The sequence below is a fragment of the Misgurnus anguillicaudatus genome, chromosome 7 (genome assembly GCF_027580225.2).
Source record: "Misgurnus anguillicaudatus chromosome 7, ASM2758022v2, whole genome shotgun sequence".
Classification (NCBI taxonomy): Eukaryota; Metazoa; Chordata; class Actinopteri; order Cypriniformes; family Cobitidae; genus Misgurnus; species Misgurnus anguillicaudatus.
The window spans coordinates 37,908,413-37,926,379 of NC_073343.2; the positions used below are offsets into that span (position 1 = coordinate 37,908,413).

Consider the following 17,967-nt stretch of genomic DNA (forward strand, 5'->3'; position numbering starts at 1 on the left):
AAGGATTTTCCGCAAAATGTATATATTCATTCATTACTGTGACCTACACCGTCTTCATGAAATTCACCCAAACATCATAACAAGCCATTAGAGTTAGTCACCAAGCAACCATCTGTCGTGTTTTACAACAACAAGAAATCCGAGGAAAAACATTTGTCAAAAACAATTAGGGAAAAACACCAGCGCAGCGGCGATAATCGCAAGAGGACGGACTCTTACGACTCAATAAGACAGAATGTTTTGCTTGTGTTCTGCGGTTTAATGGAGATGTTTGGCAGCGGACGTTATCAATGTTTGCTAAAACTCAGAGTCCCAGTGAGACGGGCGGTTTGATAAATAAAATAAGTGTTTCCCATTAGCACCAGAAACACTAAGATATTATGACAGATATTTGACCAGAATTAAACCTGCTTTGCTTTATGCTTAAAAACATTAAAGATAAAGATAACCTGATGAAAATATAAGTGATGTTTGCCCGTGCAAAACACACTACCATCATGCTGGGTCTTGTCAGTAACTGATGGGTGCTGCAGATAAATGTGGGTGTTATTGTGGGTGACTGCTGGGTGTTTAGGGTGACTGACGGGTGCTGCTGGTGAATGTTGGGTGTTGACAAAGACTGATGGCTGCTGCAGGAGACTGTTAAGTGTTGTTGGTGACTGCTGGGTGTTTCAGGTGACTGATGGGTGCTGCTGTTCAATTTTGGATGTTGTGAGTGGGTTACTGGTGCTGCGGGTGAATTTTGGGTGTTGTCGGTAATTGCTGGCTGCTGCTAGTAAATTTTGGTGTTATGGCTGACTGATGGGTGTTGTGGGTGACTGATAGGTGCTGCAGGAGACTGATGGGTGTTGTTGGTGACTATTGGGTGCTGTGGGTAAATTTTGGGTGTTGTGGATGACTGATGGGTATTGTGGGTGACTGAGAGGTGTTGTTGGTGACTGTTGGGTGCTGCTGGTGAATTTGAGTGTTGTGGGTAATTGTTGGGTGTTGTTGGTGACTGCTGGGTGCTGCTGATGAATTTGGGTGTTGTGGGTGATTGTTGGGTGTTGTTGGTGACTGATGGGTGCTGCTGGTGAATTTGGGTGTTGTGGGTAATTGTTGGGTGTTGTTGGTGACTGCTGGGTGCTGCTGATGAATTTGGGTGTTGTGGGTGATTGTTGGGTGTTGTTGGTGACTGATGGGTGTTTGTCGATAATTGCTGTGTGCTGCTGGTAAATTTGGGTGTTGTGGGTGACTGATGGGTGTTGTGGGTGACTGATGGGTGTTGTGGGTGACTGATGGGTGCTGCAGGTGTTGTTGGTGACTGATAGGTGTTTGTCTGTAATTTCTGTGTGCTGCTGGTAAATTTGGGTGTTGTGGATGACTGATGGGTGTTGTTGGTGACTGATGGGTGTTGTTGATGACTGCTAGGTGTTGTTGGTGACTGATGGGTGTTGTTGGTGACTGATGGGTGTTTGTCGGTAATTGCTGTGTGCTGCTGGTAAATTTGGGTGTTGTGGGTGACTGATGGGTGCTGCTGGTTAATTTTGGATATTGTGGGTGACTTTTGGGTGCTGCGGGTAAATTTTGTGTGTTGTCAGTGATTGCTGGGTGCTGCTGGTAAATTTGGGTGTTATGGGTGACTGATGGGTGTTCTGAGTTACTGATGGGTGCTGCAGGAGACTGATGAGTGCTGTTGGTAATTGTTGGGTGTTGTTGGTGACTGCTGGGTGCTGCTGGTGAATTTGGGTGTTGTGGGTGATTGTTGGTTGTTGTTGGTGACTGATGGGTGTTTGTCGGTAATTGCTGTGTGCTGCTGGTAAATTTGGGTGTTGTGAGTGACTGATGGGTGTTGTGGGTGACTGATGGGTGCTGCAGGAGACTGATGGGTGCTGCTGGTGAATTCGGGTGTTGTGGGTGATTGTTGGGTGTTGTTGGTGACTACTGGGTGCTGCTGGTGAATTTGGGTGTTGTGGGTGATTGTTGGGTGTTATTGGTGACTGATGGGTGCTGCTGGTGAATTTGGGTGAATTTGGGTGATTGTTGGGTGTTGTTGGTGACTGATGGGTGTTGTTGGTGACTGCTGGGTGTTGTTGGTGACTGATGGGTGTTTGTCGGTAATCGCTGTGTTCTGCTGGTAAATTTGGGTGTTGTGGGTGACTGATGGGTGCTGCTGTTCAATTTTGGATATTGTGAGTGGGTTATTGGTGCTGCGGGTGAATTTTGGGTGTTGTCGGTAATTGCTGGCTGCTGCTAGTAAATTTTGGTGTTATGGCTGACTGATAGGTGCTGCAGGAGACTGATGGGTGTTGTTGGTGACTATTGGGTGCTGTGGGTAAATTTTGGGTGTTGTGGGTGACTGTTGGGTGTTGTTGGTGACTGCTGGGTGTTGTTGGTGACTGATGGGCGTTTGTCGGTAATTGCTGTGTGCTGCTGGTAAATTTGGGTGTTGTGGGTGACTGATGGGTGTTGTTGGTGACTGATGGGTGTTTGTCGGTAATTGCTGTGTGCTGCTGGTAAATTTGGGTGTTATGGGTGACTGATGGGTGTTCTGAGTTACTGATGGGTGCTGTAGGAGACTGATGAGTGCTGTTGGTGATTGTTGGGTGTTGTTGGTGACTGCTGGGTGCTGCTGGTGAATTTGGGTGTTGTGGGTGATTGTTGGTGACTGATGGGTGTTTGTCGGTAATTGCTGTGTGCTGCTGGTAAATTTGGGTGTTGTGGGTGACTGATGGGTGCTGAAGGAGACTGATGGGTGTTGTTGGTGACTGATGGGTGTTTGTCTGTAATTGCTGGGTGCTGCTGGTAAATTTGGATGTTCTGAGTTACTGATGGGGTGTTGCGGGAGAATGCTGTGTTTTGCATTTAGTCTACTCATATTTTGTCACGCTGCACATTCTAGCAAATGTACTGCATATAAACCGCATATATAAGACTAAATGAAATTTGATTACATACTAAATATACTATGTTGTATAATAACAGTGTGGCCACTGCAGGGAGGTCTCAACTTGAGGTTTGCTACGGTCTGAATAAGCAAAAGCGTTGACAACAGAAAAAGCTACAACAACTTTTTCTAAGAATTAAGGGAGAGGGAGACCACACATTCCCTGAATCCAAGCTCTCTTCGGAAAAATGATAGCAAGAAGGTCACTTACTTAAACAAAACACTTTGCCAATTTGTCCTCCGTGCTCGACATGAGAAATGTTAATTGATTCGGGCACCTAAACGTTTCTGACATATGTCAAGGTAAGCACCTGTACAAGAGGTGGCAGCCGTACTTCCACACCCCAACCCGTTTCAATCCCAAACATCCGCCCAGCGTCCCCTCGCGGAGCTGCAGGCGTCTGGCCTTCGGAACGGCTTTGAGTTTGCGTCTGGCAGACGTCTCCTAACCAGACTCCATGTGGATGAATAGACTTTTATTACATTAAAACCAGCCTGAGCACTGAAGAGTTTCTTCAACAGCTTAAATAGAAGTCAATGGTTAAATATATCCTCCTCTTTATTAACATAGACCACCTATCACGAAGGTAAACGCTGCAGTCTGTAAAACAAACAGTGTCAACAAAATGTCATAAAAATGGTAACCAAGCAAACAGAATTATAAGAACAAAAACAAGTCTGTGTAATTTAGCTTGCTGACATTTTTTTCTCTCTTTAATTTGGCAGAACACACTGTAAGATCAGAGCTTTTGGGTCTCTTGTGACCTTTTTCTTTGCCTAAAAGAAGTAAAATATAATTTAAGAGTTTTCCAACAAAGTTAGACTGAAATGGAAGCTGATAAAAAAGCGTTTTAATGAGTGTTTGCTTTTACGGCAAGTCTTATTATCTCCATATTAAGACTTCAAAAATGTATTTTAAGAGAAAACTGCCAAGAACAAATTTCACCTCAAAATTTTGCGAAAAGAAACTTTTAGGATCATTAAAATGTTTTGCATTGTTACATTACTTACATGATTTATTAAAAATCTTAAACTATCAAAATGTACAGACGTATTACCAAACTCAAACATGTAATAGTTACAGAATATTATCATTAAGATGCTGTCTGACCCAAGGTTTTCTGGTGTCTTATATGCAGAAGCATTGGTTTCATTATTTTAAATATTTGTTGTCTACATATTTATGTGTTTTTATTTGTCACTGCTGTATTTATTTGCTATTTTAATGGACTTTGAGTCATTCATTTATTCAATAATGGAATGACCTAATGAGATTTATCCAGATATGATGTAACCCTTGAAAAGGTTTGAAACTTCAACATCTCCACTTTAAAGGGCAAAGGAATAAAATATTTTCCCATCTGAGAAATCTCTAAGCAATACTTAACTTGTTGACTACTGTGCATTAAATGGATTTGTACATCAGACTCATAAATATCTTCTATGGAACACAAACTTTGCAAATTTTCACATAACTGAGCCCATGCAGAAAGGCTTGTATGGCAAAATTGCTGTCGTTGCAGAAAACAAGCCCGCTGAGAGTAATAGAAACACTGGATGCAGAGAAAAACCAGAGCAATAATGAGCTACAAAATCAAACTGTGCCAACTTTTGCACCTGTCGCTACAAGAAACATTAAATGAACTCTATTTCACATGTAAAGAGAAACGTGAAGGCATCATGTAAATGCTGGATTAATCATTTCCTACACAGATTACAGAACTAAAACTCCATCAGCCGTCATTGAATATGAGGAGCTCAGATGAGAAAGCAGCTTAATGCCACCTACATCAAAAATTGGAGAATGATGGTAACTGTATGCTCTTGGCTTGTATTAAACATTCATCAAATACTTCAGCTCAAAATCCGTTTAACCCCAGCCTCGAGTCATTCAGAAATACAGGTTTGTTGGCAGAATCGAAAGAAAAGAGTTTGATAAAAAAATGCTAATTTACAAGAAAACAGACGGTTTCACATCTGAGCTCTTTATGAACAAACTTAGATGACACTTTTATGTATCATATCAAAATAACAAATATACCTGTATGAGTTAAAGGATGGAATTTCACAAAACTTTTTTAAGATGTTAAATAAATCATTGGTGTCTCCAGAGTACATATCTCAAAATATCATATCGATAATTTATTATAACATGTTAAAATGTATGCACTAAATAGCAGTGTCGTGGTGTGATAATGCAGATTAAGGGGCGGTATTATCCCCTTCTGACATCACAGGGGGGCCAAATTACAAATTAGCTATTTTTCACATGCTTGCAGAGAATGGTTTACCAAAACTAAGTTACTGAGTTGATCTTTTTGACATTTTCTAGGTTGATAGAAGCACTGGGGACCCGATTATAGCCCTTAAACATGAAAAAAGTCAGATTTTTATTATATGTCCCCTTTAAACATCAAGGAGTATTAGCAATAAATTTGATTCGTTTTGTGATGTTTCATGGTTTGCCTCACTCTTAAACTTCACATCATGCGTGATCAAATTACAGAAATCATTGCAATCATTTCAATATGATTTGTATATAAAGTTTAAATATTAAAATATATTTAGATCCAAGTAAATTAACATACTGTTACTGTCCTGCAAGCAAACAGTCCACCCCTGACTTTACCACTTTATCAAAATTCTTCTCTGATCTTAAAAACTCAACTACATAACAATAGATTCTGAATAAATAGAAATATTTCCCTAAATAATGTTCATCGAGTGTAAAATATCACAGGAAGATACAAAAGTTAAATCAATCCAATCTCAGGTATAAAGAGCAGTCGGGCACTAGAGGTCACTGTAATGGACTTATTTCTGTGGAGAGATGCTCTTCAAACCCTCACGACCATCATCAATCTCAATTTAAACATCTGAACGACAGGCGATATGCTTTCTGTGTATCTCTCTATGATGGCAACCTAACAGAAAATCTTCACATGATTGCTGACTTCTGGATGGACAGCGAGTCGGTAACAGGTGGATGAATTCACTTTTTGCATCCCCTTGTCCTGATACACCTCAGAGAGTATACTGAATCTTGTTTATTTATTTATTTTTATTTATTAATTGTTTGTTTCGAGCAATATATATGACACATCACAAAAACATAAATTGACAATACAGCAAGTATGAATCATCTTACTTACAACATAAAATCCTCTATTGCTCGAAAAGGATTGGGTAGAAGTCAAACTTAATCTTGTTTATAGATACAACATAAACAGTGGTGTAGTGCAGGGTATACGGAGTATACCCACCTCTTTATTTGATGGCATGGGGTATACCTGGGTGAATCTCACGAAAACGAGTTTTTAAAAATGTCAAGCATGAAAATGTAAAAATTCCTTAAATTTTTTTTTTTTCCCACCAGACATTGAAAAACAAAGTCTGGAGTAAATGGGAACATTAATTTAAAAACTTTTACTTATCATTTAACACTTTTTGTAACATAATTTAAAAAATTAGTCCTAAAAAATCTCATTACCGCAACAGTCAGAAAACATCAACACTGACATATTTTCAAAATGACATGACAAACCTGAAAGAACATCATTTGGAGATTCTGCACATGCATTTAAAATCAAAGTATTGTGCTTCTATTAATTAAATTAACATTTAATAAGCATCTGTTGCGGTAATGATAATCAAAATGTCGTGTAAGCATCCTGACAAGACAATATTTCAAATTAACTGTAAAAAAATGATCTTACCTGGTAGCCATCTTGAAGTAACTGGTCCATGTGTTTGGTCACTCAAAATCAAACTTTATTAAAATGCTGTATGTGTGCTTAAACTGTTCTCAAAAAGTGTTGCGGAGGATGAGAACATCAGGCATGGACACATCATTTTCCTAATTTTTCTTCATTATTATTATATATGATTATTCAGTAAATATTTTTTCTGTCATCTAAAGTAGTCTAGCAAAACATCCATTTATTTTTTTTCTTAATATTTTTGTGTTAATTTGATTAAATTACAACATAACGCATGTTCAAACACAGCCGGACACGTTGCGGTAATGAGAATTTCAGCAGAAAATGAGATTAAATTTACAATGATAAATTCTTATGTTGAAATCACACATTGTGCAAGGTAGAACACAGTATTGTGTTAATTCTGATGCTTTTTAATGTTACTATATTACACATTTTAAAGCTAAAATCATTAGTGCTGTGGTGTTTCAATGGTTTCGTGAGAATCACCCACCCACTTCTACTGGGGGCATAAATTAATAGTATACCCACTTCTCCAGACACCACTACACCACTGAATATAAAGCAGAAAAAGGCAATCACGATTAAACTGGAAAGCATATATTATCCAAATACTAAAGATAAAAGTTTTCTGGTATGCATGACTGAAAGCTTTAAAGGTTCATGTACGCGCCAAAGTACTCATAAAAGCTGACAAAATGAACTTTAGGTTGATATATGAATTTACACGTCGTCTTCTCAAAGAAAACAGAGATAAATATTGATGACTCATCTTGCACTACAAATTTTTGTCCAAGTAATCTCTAGAATAAGAATGACGCATTTAATAAACACCTGTCTCTGACTATCAAACTAGAAGCCTATTGACTAAAAAGGAGAAATACAATTTTGCTTGCCAAGCAGTTCACAGGGTTTGCTCGAAAGTCAAGACGTATCTGTGATATTATGTGTCCTTCACAAGTTTGTGGGGGGATTTTTTTGCTTTTGTTTTGCTTAGCAGCAAGATTTGAGCTATCAGTGCCGCAGTAAAAACACTCTTTGTGTGAATGACATGTCAAAGTGGATAAGATCTAACGCTTAAGCCTTGCTACGAGCAATAATGAAAGTGAAGGTTTCATAAAGATTCAGAACTCATTTCAACTTTTCCTTCGCTATTAACTCACAAAGTTTTCAAAGCAGCTACTGATACAATAAATCTCCAAATCCTCAAGAGGTTACGAGGTGTAAAAATGTAACTTCATCCATGTCTTCTAAAACACACGTACACTTTTACAGCTACACTGACAGCAGTGTGAAAGTTTTGCAGGTCACCTGGGAAGGATTTATTGTGCAATTTGGTTTATTACCTCTGTGGTCCTCAGCTACAATTACAGTCCGATCCGAGCTACACCTGGACTCTCCCAACAATAACAAATCACCCAAAATTAATGAAGGCTTATCACCATCATGCCCTGTTTAGTGCTCACTGCTGAGAAAAGGTTATTTATAGCACCGGGCAAATAAACACAGAAATAGTGCCGTATTGTACCATACAGACCCTAACGCAAACTATGTTATGTGGACAAAGAAAAACAGAGCGACCTGCCACTTGAGGAAATTACAACGTGTTGAAAGGTGGTAAAACACAGGATCATCTAAGATGTTCTTCAAAGCTCAGCTTCAGCCATCAGGTCTTTGATTTAAGCACCTCCTTCGTGTTATTTATGACTGTGGAAATTACAATCATATACTACGGTTTGTAATACGCCGTGCAGGATGCATCTTACAGCTTTATCGTACTGAGAATAGGGTGAATGATTTTAAGCTGTCCTGGCTTTCGCGTGATGGCACGTGAACTTATATTTGGATACATCTGACTGGAAAATTGTGCTTCCATAAATCCGCAAATCGGAAACACACAGGCCGAGCGGTTGACGGTTAACATTAAAGTATAAAGCGAACAAGATGCGCGAAACCGTTCATCCGGTGGAGGGCTGTATTATATGTAGGAGGGCCGTTTCCTTATCTGTCCGGCCTGCAGCTGCAGGGAAACAGATGAGAGGCCGTGTGCGCCGTGGAAAGCGTCAGAACTTTAACCAGACCTCATTGATCTTAAAAATTAAACGCAGGGCTTGAAGGAGCCCATTTACACCAGCTTAACTTTGACAATCTATTAACAGTAGAGACTAAAGCGGGGCTAGTCAACTGTCTAACAATCATCTTTATCCGGCTGCCGGTCATCTTTGTCTGATTTAAAATCTGCGTGGTTACTTTAAAGCCGTCTTTCCACTGTACACAATAAATAATGGCCAATAAGCCGGAAGGAGAGTCACAAATGGGCTGCGTGGGGTGCCAACCATCTGCGTAAAGGGTCGTTCACATTATAACGATAACTATAAAAAATATAGTTTTGAAAAACATTTTATATTAAAGAAAATAGCAGAATTCAAACCACAACTATAACGGTAAAGATACATTGAACGATATCACTTTCTGGGCAATTTTTTCCTCACCTGCTGAACGATAAACCATTCATAGCCAATCAAATCTATTTGAAATGGCAGTGGAGCTCATTGCTGATCCATTACATAAAATTAGCTCAGGTGTACAGCACTGATGCATATGCTTAAAAAATTCACTACGTAATGCTTTTTTCCTCCCACACTGACTACGCCAAAAGCTAAAATACACGAACTAATAGATTCAATGTTTAGAGTTACGTGAAACGTAGTGTGTTGAATACATCTGCTGGTTAACTTACCCGGTGTGTAAATGCAATGCATATTTACATATTCCGTCAGACTTTTTATTACAAGAAACATCCATAGTTAAAGTGATTTGCACAAATGCCGTGCGCGTGAGCGAATTAGCATAAAGTTATCGTTACGATGTGGACGCTAATATATTTATCGTTACAGTTAACGTTATAGTTATCGTTATAATGTGAACGGCCCTTAATTTTCGGATCCGATTTGAGCTTTGGATGCATAATAAAAAAACTTGTGTGACTACACCGCATGCAACTGGAAATGATGTATTTCAGTGTGAGCTTCTCAACAGGGTTTCCCGCAGCACATTTCAGTTAAGGCGGCCCGCCTAAGCTTGGAAACCCAAGTGACTAATTGTTTGCAGAATAAAAGTTTTTGTTTACATAATATATATTGTGTATAATAATTATGTATAAATTCACACACACACACACACACACACACACACACACACACACACACACACACACACACACACACACACATAATTAAGAAACATTTGCTTGTGTATATACATGATTTATATTATATATAAATATTTTTTTTTTCTTAAAATTATACATGTATGTGTGTGTATTTATATAAACATAATTAGAGTACACACACATATATTATGTAAACAAAAATGATTTATTCTGCAAATGATTAGTCACGACTAATCGTGAGGCAGCACTAGTTAGCATATAATATATATAAAAGATAAAAGTAATAAATATATGAGAGGTAAAAATAGGGATAAACGTTTGGCCACATGTTTAAAATCTGTCCCTCAAAAAAGAGTAGTTGAAGACCCCTGGTCTAAAGCATTTTTTAGATAGTTTTAGCCGCCATGAGGGTTTGGCATCAAAAAAAGGCCACACTTCAAAAATATTCTGATAAATAGAAATGTAAATTAAAGGGAATCCGGGAGGTGAGGTGGGATGACAGGCACCCAGACCACCGACAGATTTAAGAGCTCTCCGACTAAAGGCTAAAGGTTAAAATAATGAATGTTAAAAGCTACTTTACTGCTTTTTGCGAGGGCGGGCACCGCGGAGCTATGGGGTGAAAGGTTAAAACTACCGCAATGTGTCAAGAGTTTGCTACGTGACCCCTATGAGATAATTCTCCGACCGAGTTTCCAAACTAGAGGCGCCCTGTGAGCGTAAGCAATTATAGCGCAAGTCAGCGTGTCGGTAAACTGCAGGCTGTTTCCCGGTGATATTTGTTGGGTCCTGTTCAGGGGAATTCTGCTCCTTTACAGTCAGTGTTTTGAATCGCTTGTGGTAATAGCATGACAAGGTGTAAGCCTGGGAGGAACGCTGTTTATCTAAGCAGTGAAAGCAATTGGCTTTGTAAGCGCAGTTATTTACTTAGCTCTGCGCCATTCTCGTATCACATTGCAGCGGTCGGACCGAACGTGATCCGTTTCATAAGGCTGGAAAAGCAGAGGAAACATTTGAAGTAGTTGGTGTTTCCTTGGTGGAGAAAACAGACAGCCTCCGATGATGCTATTTATACATGATTACAGATTTGGGTAAAACCCATTCGCCAGATGCTGCAGATGTATATAAAACGCGGTACATGTGCACCAGGGGTGTCATGTTAGTTACCTAAAACGCTTACCAGTGCAAACCCAAAATGACCTGCTAGATTATTGGGCATTTAATGAAAAATATATAAATCATAATATATATATCACAGTACAGATAGTGTTTATGATTGAACAAGGAAGTTTTTTAAATGCCGTTTACACTTACGAGATTGATGAGCTGAGTGTGCACTATGTCTTCCACCAGGGCGGCGGTCTCGTGCAAGGGTCTTCGCGAATCACCAAGAGCAAACCTGAAAGTCAAGCACAAAATTTATTTTAGAAAAATGACTTGGATTGGACACAGAAAAAAACTTCATACTTACTAAACGTGAATCTTATAACCGAGGCAGACAAATAATCGGATAATACAGTTAACCAAATTAAACCTTTAATAGGACAATAAAAACTGCTTTCTCACAGCAATCCCCGACATTCGGTACAGATGCTCGAGTATTTAATGCAAGAGAGCTATTTACAAACTCTGCAAGGCCTTTATTCACGGTTTTCCCACAATGCAGCTGCCAAAACTTCCCACATTGCAGTGAGCTTAATATCGACACGGCGGTTTCATTCAATATCAGAACAAACCACCGAACGACCACAGACTCACGCCTTTAAGAGAGATGAGAACAGATTGAGTAGCAGTGTTGGGTGTAACTAGTTACTAAGTAAATATTTAATTACTTTTTTCCTTAAAAAAAAGAGTAAAGTAAGGGATTACTCTTATTTTTCCAGAAATTTAATGACAGTAACTTCTGATGTTACTGATCAAAATACTGTGTATGGACTGTAGATCAATGATATATAATACAATAGTGGATTTAACATCAACATTTAAAGTCTGGATGTTAATAAAAATAATGGTAACACTCTGGTGTCAATTCTCACTTTTAACTTGGTTATTAGCATTAATATTTCTGAGATATTGGCTGTTTATTAAAAAGCACATATTCATGTCCGATTCTGCAAAACTTTATTCTACATCCTTAATCCTACCAATATACTTCAACTTAACAACTACTTTACTAAGTACTAATAAGCAGTAATTAAAAGTATATTGAATCAAAAATAGTTAGTAGTTAATTTATAGTGAGAATTTGACCTTAAAAAGTGTGAGCAGAATAATTTATGTCATTTTGAGCATTTTCAAGCCTATCTTTGTATCATTTACAAAAGGATTTAGAAAAGAATTAGTTAAGTAATTACCGTAAATACTTTTTGGAGAGAGTAATTAGTACATTAATGTAATTACATGATTGTAGATGTCATTAGTAACTAGTAATTAATTACCTTTGAGTAACTTACCCAACAGTGTGGAGTAGTTTATGTAGAGCATTGTGTTCACTTAAAAAAAAAAAAACTTGTAAATTTACTTTAAAAAAATCCTCTTAACAATTTGCATAAACTTTTTTGAAGTAAAATTTATTTTTTAAGTACAACTTACCAAAATAATAATAATAATGCATGAAACATTTGTTAAATAATTAAGCAAATTTCACTTAACTATTTTTATTTTAGAAGTTGTTTTAATTTTAATTGTTTAGGTAAAGTCTATTACTTTTTTGAATATTGAAGGATTGCTGTCCTAAAAATATTAAATAAATCTTATTAACTGTTCCATGGTATTGTATTTTCTATTTGTTATTTTCTTTAACATAGTTGTGTGGAGTTACTCTTAGTGTTATAAATGGACTATAACACAAAATTCATAACTGAATACAAGTCAGTCATTGAAAAAACTTGATTCTTCACATAAAACACACACAAAACTGTGTTTTTGAAATTAATTGTCAGCACTGTAAAGAGAAATACAATAAATTGTGCTGAACAGGTTTCATGTGAAAACTGATTACCCGAACGGTGACTTCACAAAATGATAATTTACAACAAAACAACATCAATAATATAAGAGCTTAAACCTTTAGGATATTTTATTAACAAATATTTAAGTAGTTTAAGTACTTTTTATCAGTTCTTATTCTGTGAAAAAGCTTAAATAATCAAAATATTCAGGCACCAAGGATTATAGGTATGCTTACAACATGTGCTGAGAATTTTAAGTTCATTTCACTTGAATGTTTTAGTTTAATGGATTTTATATGCTAAAGTTAAATAAACTCAGATTTCTTAAGCAGACTTGAACGCGCTAAATTACTTTTTTAAATTAAAATCACTATGTGCAGTGACTATAAAACAGTTATATATAATATAATACGACTAACTATTCACAGTTCATTTTGTACATGAATTAATTGTGTATTTATTATCATTTTACTTAGGAAAATCTAGTTCTCAATAAATGTTAATATTATGTAGAAATCCTGAGGGTTAATCTAATATATTTCACGACACCAAAAACTTCGTTTTTTCAGTGTTAGCAGTGCAAAGGTCATTGGTTTAATCCCAGAGAACACACATACTGATGTTTATCTTGAATGCACTGCCAGTCACTTTGGATTAAAGCGTCTGCCCAATCCATGAATGTAAATGTAAAGCTGCAGGGTAAGATGAAAAACATGAACTACGAAAGCACCTACAGTAATTACCCTTTTTATTTACTTTATATGGTTCACAGACACATTAAGGAACTTACAGAAACATCTAGTGCTGAAACTCAGGCTCTGTACGTCTGGTTAAAGAAATTCATGACTCTATTAACTTTTATGGAAAGCCTGTTTCTTTTCCACTTTTTCACCAACACATAAAGGTGTTTGAAAGGTCCTTCACAGCGATAAAAAAAGAACAATGCAGTCAAACGTTCTTAAAAGAACAATTTCTTTATAATCTAAAGAACCTTATTTCATTACAAAGAATCTGCTTTGAAACAGAGAGGTTCTTCAGAGGTTATGAAACACTTCAGGCAAAAGTCTTCTTCCATCGCATCATGAAGCACCTTTTTTTTAATGCATTTTAATTCAGAACATAAAAGTTGTCATTTATCCCAGTAGCATAATTAATCTCATTTGTTTGCATTTAAAGGCGGAGTGCACAAAGCCAATGTTGATATTTGAAATCACCTAAACAAACATGCCCCTACCCCAATAGAATCTGGACCTTCTTTTAAAAGACCCGCCCCACACATATGCAACCCGGCAAAGATGTCGGTTAGTAGACACGCCCCTTACTGTTGATTGGCTATAAGTGTGTTTTGGTAGTCGGCCCATCTCCTTTTCCAAAGCGTTTTTCAAACATTGTGCACTCCGCCTTTAGAGGGGTCATATGATGCGATTTCATTTTTGGTTTGCCTGGAGTGTTAAAAGTTGTTTAAAGTGGTCTCAAACCCAAAGAGTGATTCTTTCGAAAAGTGAAGACACATTCATGCCTTCCTAAAACGTCTCATTCGAACACGCCGTTATATATCTACGTCACTGTGTGGTAAAATTTGCATAACACCGCCCAAATGTATACGCAAAGAAAGGCGTCATAACTTTTATTCTCACTGTAGTATTGTTGGCGTGGAGACGTTGTGCATTGGGAGCTGATATTCCAAATATGGCAAGGGGCGTAACTTTCCATCACCTTGTTGTCATGGAAACATTGTGCATCGGGAGCTGATATTCCAAATGGCAAGGAGCGTAACATTTCCACCACATGCTTGAGGTATTCGGCCAATCACAACGCATTGGATTGTCAGCTGGCCAATCGGCGCACACCGCGCTTTTTTACTGAATTATGAACTTTGTAAAAATCAACGTATTTCAGAAAGGCAGAGCATACAAAAGCAACAATGATGTACGGAAAGTGAAAAACGGCAAAAAACACATACCATTACACCACAAAATAACGTTACTTTTAACCACATCATATGACTTTTTAAGCTTAGAAAATAAAACTACTGTGGCAATACAATGATGCGAACATCTAAAGCTGTCAGACTGAACAATAGCAGATTACTTTTACTTTTCAAAGTGTCAGCAATACAAGCTTATTAAAGACCAATGCCAACATTTACAGTAAACTTCTAAAGACAAAAACTGCTGAAATTAAATTAAATGAAGCACACATATTTAAAGAATAACAGAAATAAGATTTGGCATCATAAAATTGAATTATTTATAATCACACTCACGAAATTGACAGATGACACAGCGAAGAAGGCTTTGAGCCGAAATGTCTGTTCTGTCCTCTCGTGAAAAAATGTAAAATAAAAAATTAATAAAATACCACAAGATGTGTGAATCATGGTTGTATGTATAAAGTAACTAAATGGATATACGCACCAAGTGTGTAATATACAAAAATGCGGCGTCCAACTTATTGGTATCACTAAAATTTTATATTTAATAGTCAAATATGATTTTGTAATACTTAAACGGTTTATCTGAGAATTTTTATTGAAAAATAGACCCTGAAATATTTCATGAAAAAACAGTAACATTGTTTGATGTTTATATTATTTAAGACATGAAGGATTGAACAACTAGCAACCTGAATATAATGGGCAACTACTGTTTAAGATTGGCCACCAACCAAACTACATTTAGAGTATTAAACTGAGATCACCAGCGTGATGGGTTATGATAAGTATTGCATCCAGTTTCTGTTAGCATTTAAGAGACGGCAGCAGCCTGTGTGCACATGTGAAGCCAGAAAGCATCATCAGTTTGTAAAAATAAGCCGAATGTTTGGATAGGGATTTTGGGTTCAGAGCGGCCCGCCGATGTTTATGCGCCTGTGGTGCGACGATGCTCCCCTCCGCCTCCATCCCTTCTGCCTGTATTTGCTTAGAAACAGAGAGACCAATGTAACTGTTGTAAACACATTGATTTGACAGTCCTGATTCCAGAAAACAATCAATGTTTAAATACAGTGCAAAGATCAGAGATTTGTACAGTAAACATGTCGTCCGCAGGGACCCGGGGCCAGACGTTCTGCGGGGCAAACTTTGTAGCCAACGTGATGCGGAGCGTCAACAGAGGTCCTTTTCAAAAGAATCATGGTACTATCTTGAAGTTTCCAGCTAAGGTTGTGTTCGATATTACATTTCGTAGCCGACGTGAATATGAGCATCTACTTTAGTAGAAACCACTCATAACAGCATTAGATTTACACGCAATGAGTGTCATTTTAAAATCCCCAGAGTTATTATTACCGGGTTAACCAAAGAGAAATTACGATTGTGAATTCATTCAGCAGTCAGCTGGTGAAATCTAATTGAGGCTGTAACCGAAGTATGATGTGTTTTGTTAAAACAATTTGCGAGTTCTTTGTTACGTCTTCTCGACATTCACTCGGCCCTCGGGCGGTCCTCTGACTTTAATGAGTCGCTAATGTGGGAAGGGTTTGAAGGATAATATTCGAGGTCTATGTCAGCTGAGCTCAATCTCTGCTCCATCAGCAGCTACTGTTATCCAAATTAAAACAGAAAATCAATGAGGCAGTTTTAAACCCAAAATAAACTACAGTACAGCAAGTGTTTATATTTCAGAGTTCAGGAGAAACTGAGGATGTAGGAAGTTTTTAAACGGTAACCGTGCCATCTTTAAACACCGTCACGCAGTTCGGACCGCTCATCTGGACTTTAACATCACAACATCCTCGTATCCTGGAAACAACTAATAAACGTTTACGGTTGATTGACAAATTAAACCAAACTGACCAACTAAATACCAAATCAGGACTTTTTGCTTAAAGGTAAATCTCACAAAAACATGCACACATTTGACCAATAAAAAAGCTCAATGGTCCTTAACTCATTCACCGCCAGCCTTTTTGAGAAAAGTTGTCCACCTGCATTTTTGTGATTTTACCAAAATTTTCACAAAATTCCTTGCAGGAAAAATTATTTTCTATAAATATATAAACATACAAAGTATATCAAATTAAAGAACACCCCCACTGCTTACAAACAAACAATAAACAAACAAAAAACAAACAAAATGGGGAAAAAACGTTTCATTATATATTTACTTTTTCTACTTAATTTAACCACTGAAATATGGATATTTATCTTCAAAAATACAACATTTTGAGCAAAAAGCTTTAAAAAATGCATTTCTGTAAAGGAATTTATTTTAGAGATCAGACTCAGAATGACTATCAAACATAAAGGCAGTTAAAATAAATCATTAAATCTTTTTAACTTCCGTTTTTGATAAATTCGGTTTGTCGAACGCCATCTGGTGGATAAAAGCGGTATTACACTTTCACTTTGAAATTCGTCCAGAAAGGCATATTTATTAGTTAAATATGAACTCATAAATGACGAGATAACTCGTCAATGGCGGTGAATGAGTTAAAGGGATAGCTCACCAAAAAAAAAAAAAAATCCGTCATCATTAATTCACTCATATGTTGTTATAAACCTGTACAAATTTCGTTGTTCTGGTGAACACAAAGAAAGATATTTGGAAAAATGTTTGTAAACAAACCATTCATGGACCCCAATTACTTTCATAGTATTCTTTTTTCCTACTATGGGAGTGAATGGGGTCCACGAATGGTTTGGTTACCATTCGATTTGGAGTAAATTATGAATTTTTGGGTGAACTATCCCTTTTAAAAGATTATATTTCTTCTTTATTGTACATTATATAGATTTCTTGATTATGAATAATAACCGATCCAATACTGTAACTTGTAATCTGTCATTTTCATCTGGACTCAAACACACTGAAGTCATTCTTAGATAAGATGACAGCTCAATAAAAACGTTGAAATACTGCAGGTCACCTTTCAAAACACAAAATAAAGCTACAGTATAAACTAGGGCTGCAACAACGAATCGATAAATCGATAAAAATCGTTTAGTGAAAGCGCTGGCAACGAATTTCATAATCGCGACGCAGAGATGTTTGAGTATTAAAAAGTTTAGTTTAACGTTTTCTCTGTTTCCAGATATGTCATTCAAGCGCAAGTCCACTGCTGCCAGGGATTCCCCATGGTCTTAAAGCCCGTAAAGCCTTTGCATGCGCACCTTTCTAAAACAGCGCTTTAATTCGGTTTACGACTATAAGATGTAAAATTGACTTGTACATGTTTAGAATGATGGACATAGAATGC

The 17,967-nt window shown here is 37.2% G+C and overlaps 1 protein-coding gene across 3 annotated transcripts in view; it reads right to left on the reverse strand.

Moving 5' to 3' along the window:
- supt3h (SPT3 homolog, SAGA and STAGA complex component) overlaps positions 1 to 17,967 on the reverse strand; it is a 111,968-nt gene that overhangs the window by 41,313 nt on the left and 52,688 nt on the right. For all 3 annotated transcript variants that reach the window (XM_055171728.2, XM_055171726.2, XM_055171727.2), the window contains exon 3: positions 11,132 to 11,216. In XM_055171728.2, coding sequence (XP_055027703.2) covers positions 11,132 to 11,216 — 85 coding nt within the window. The remainder of the gene's footprint in view (positions 1 to 11,131; positions 11,217 to 17,967) is intronic.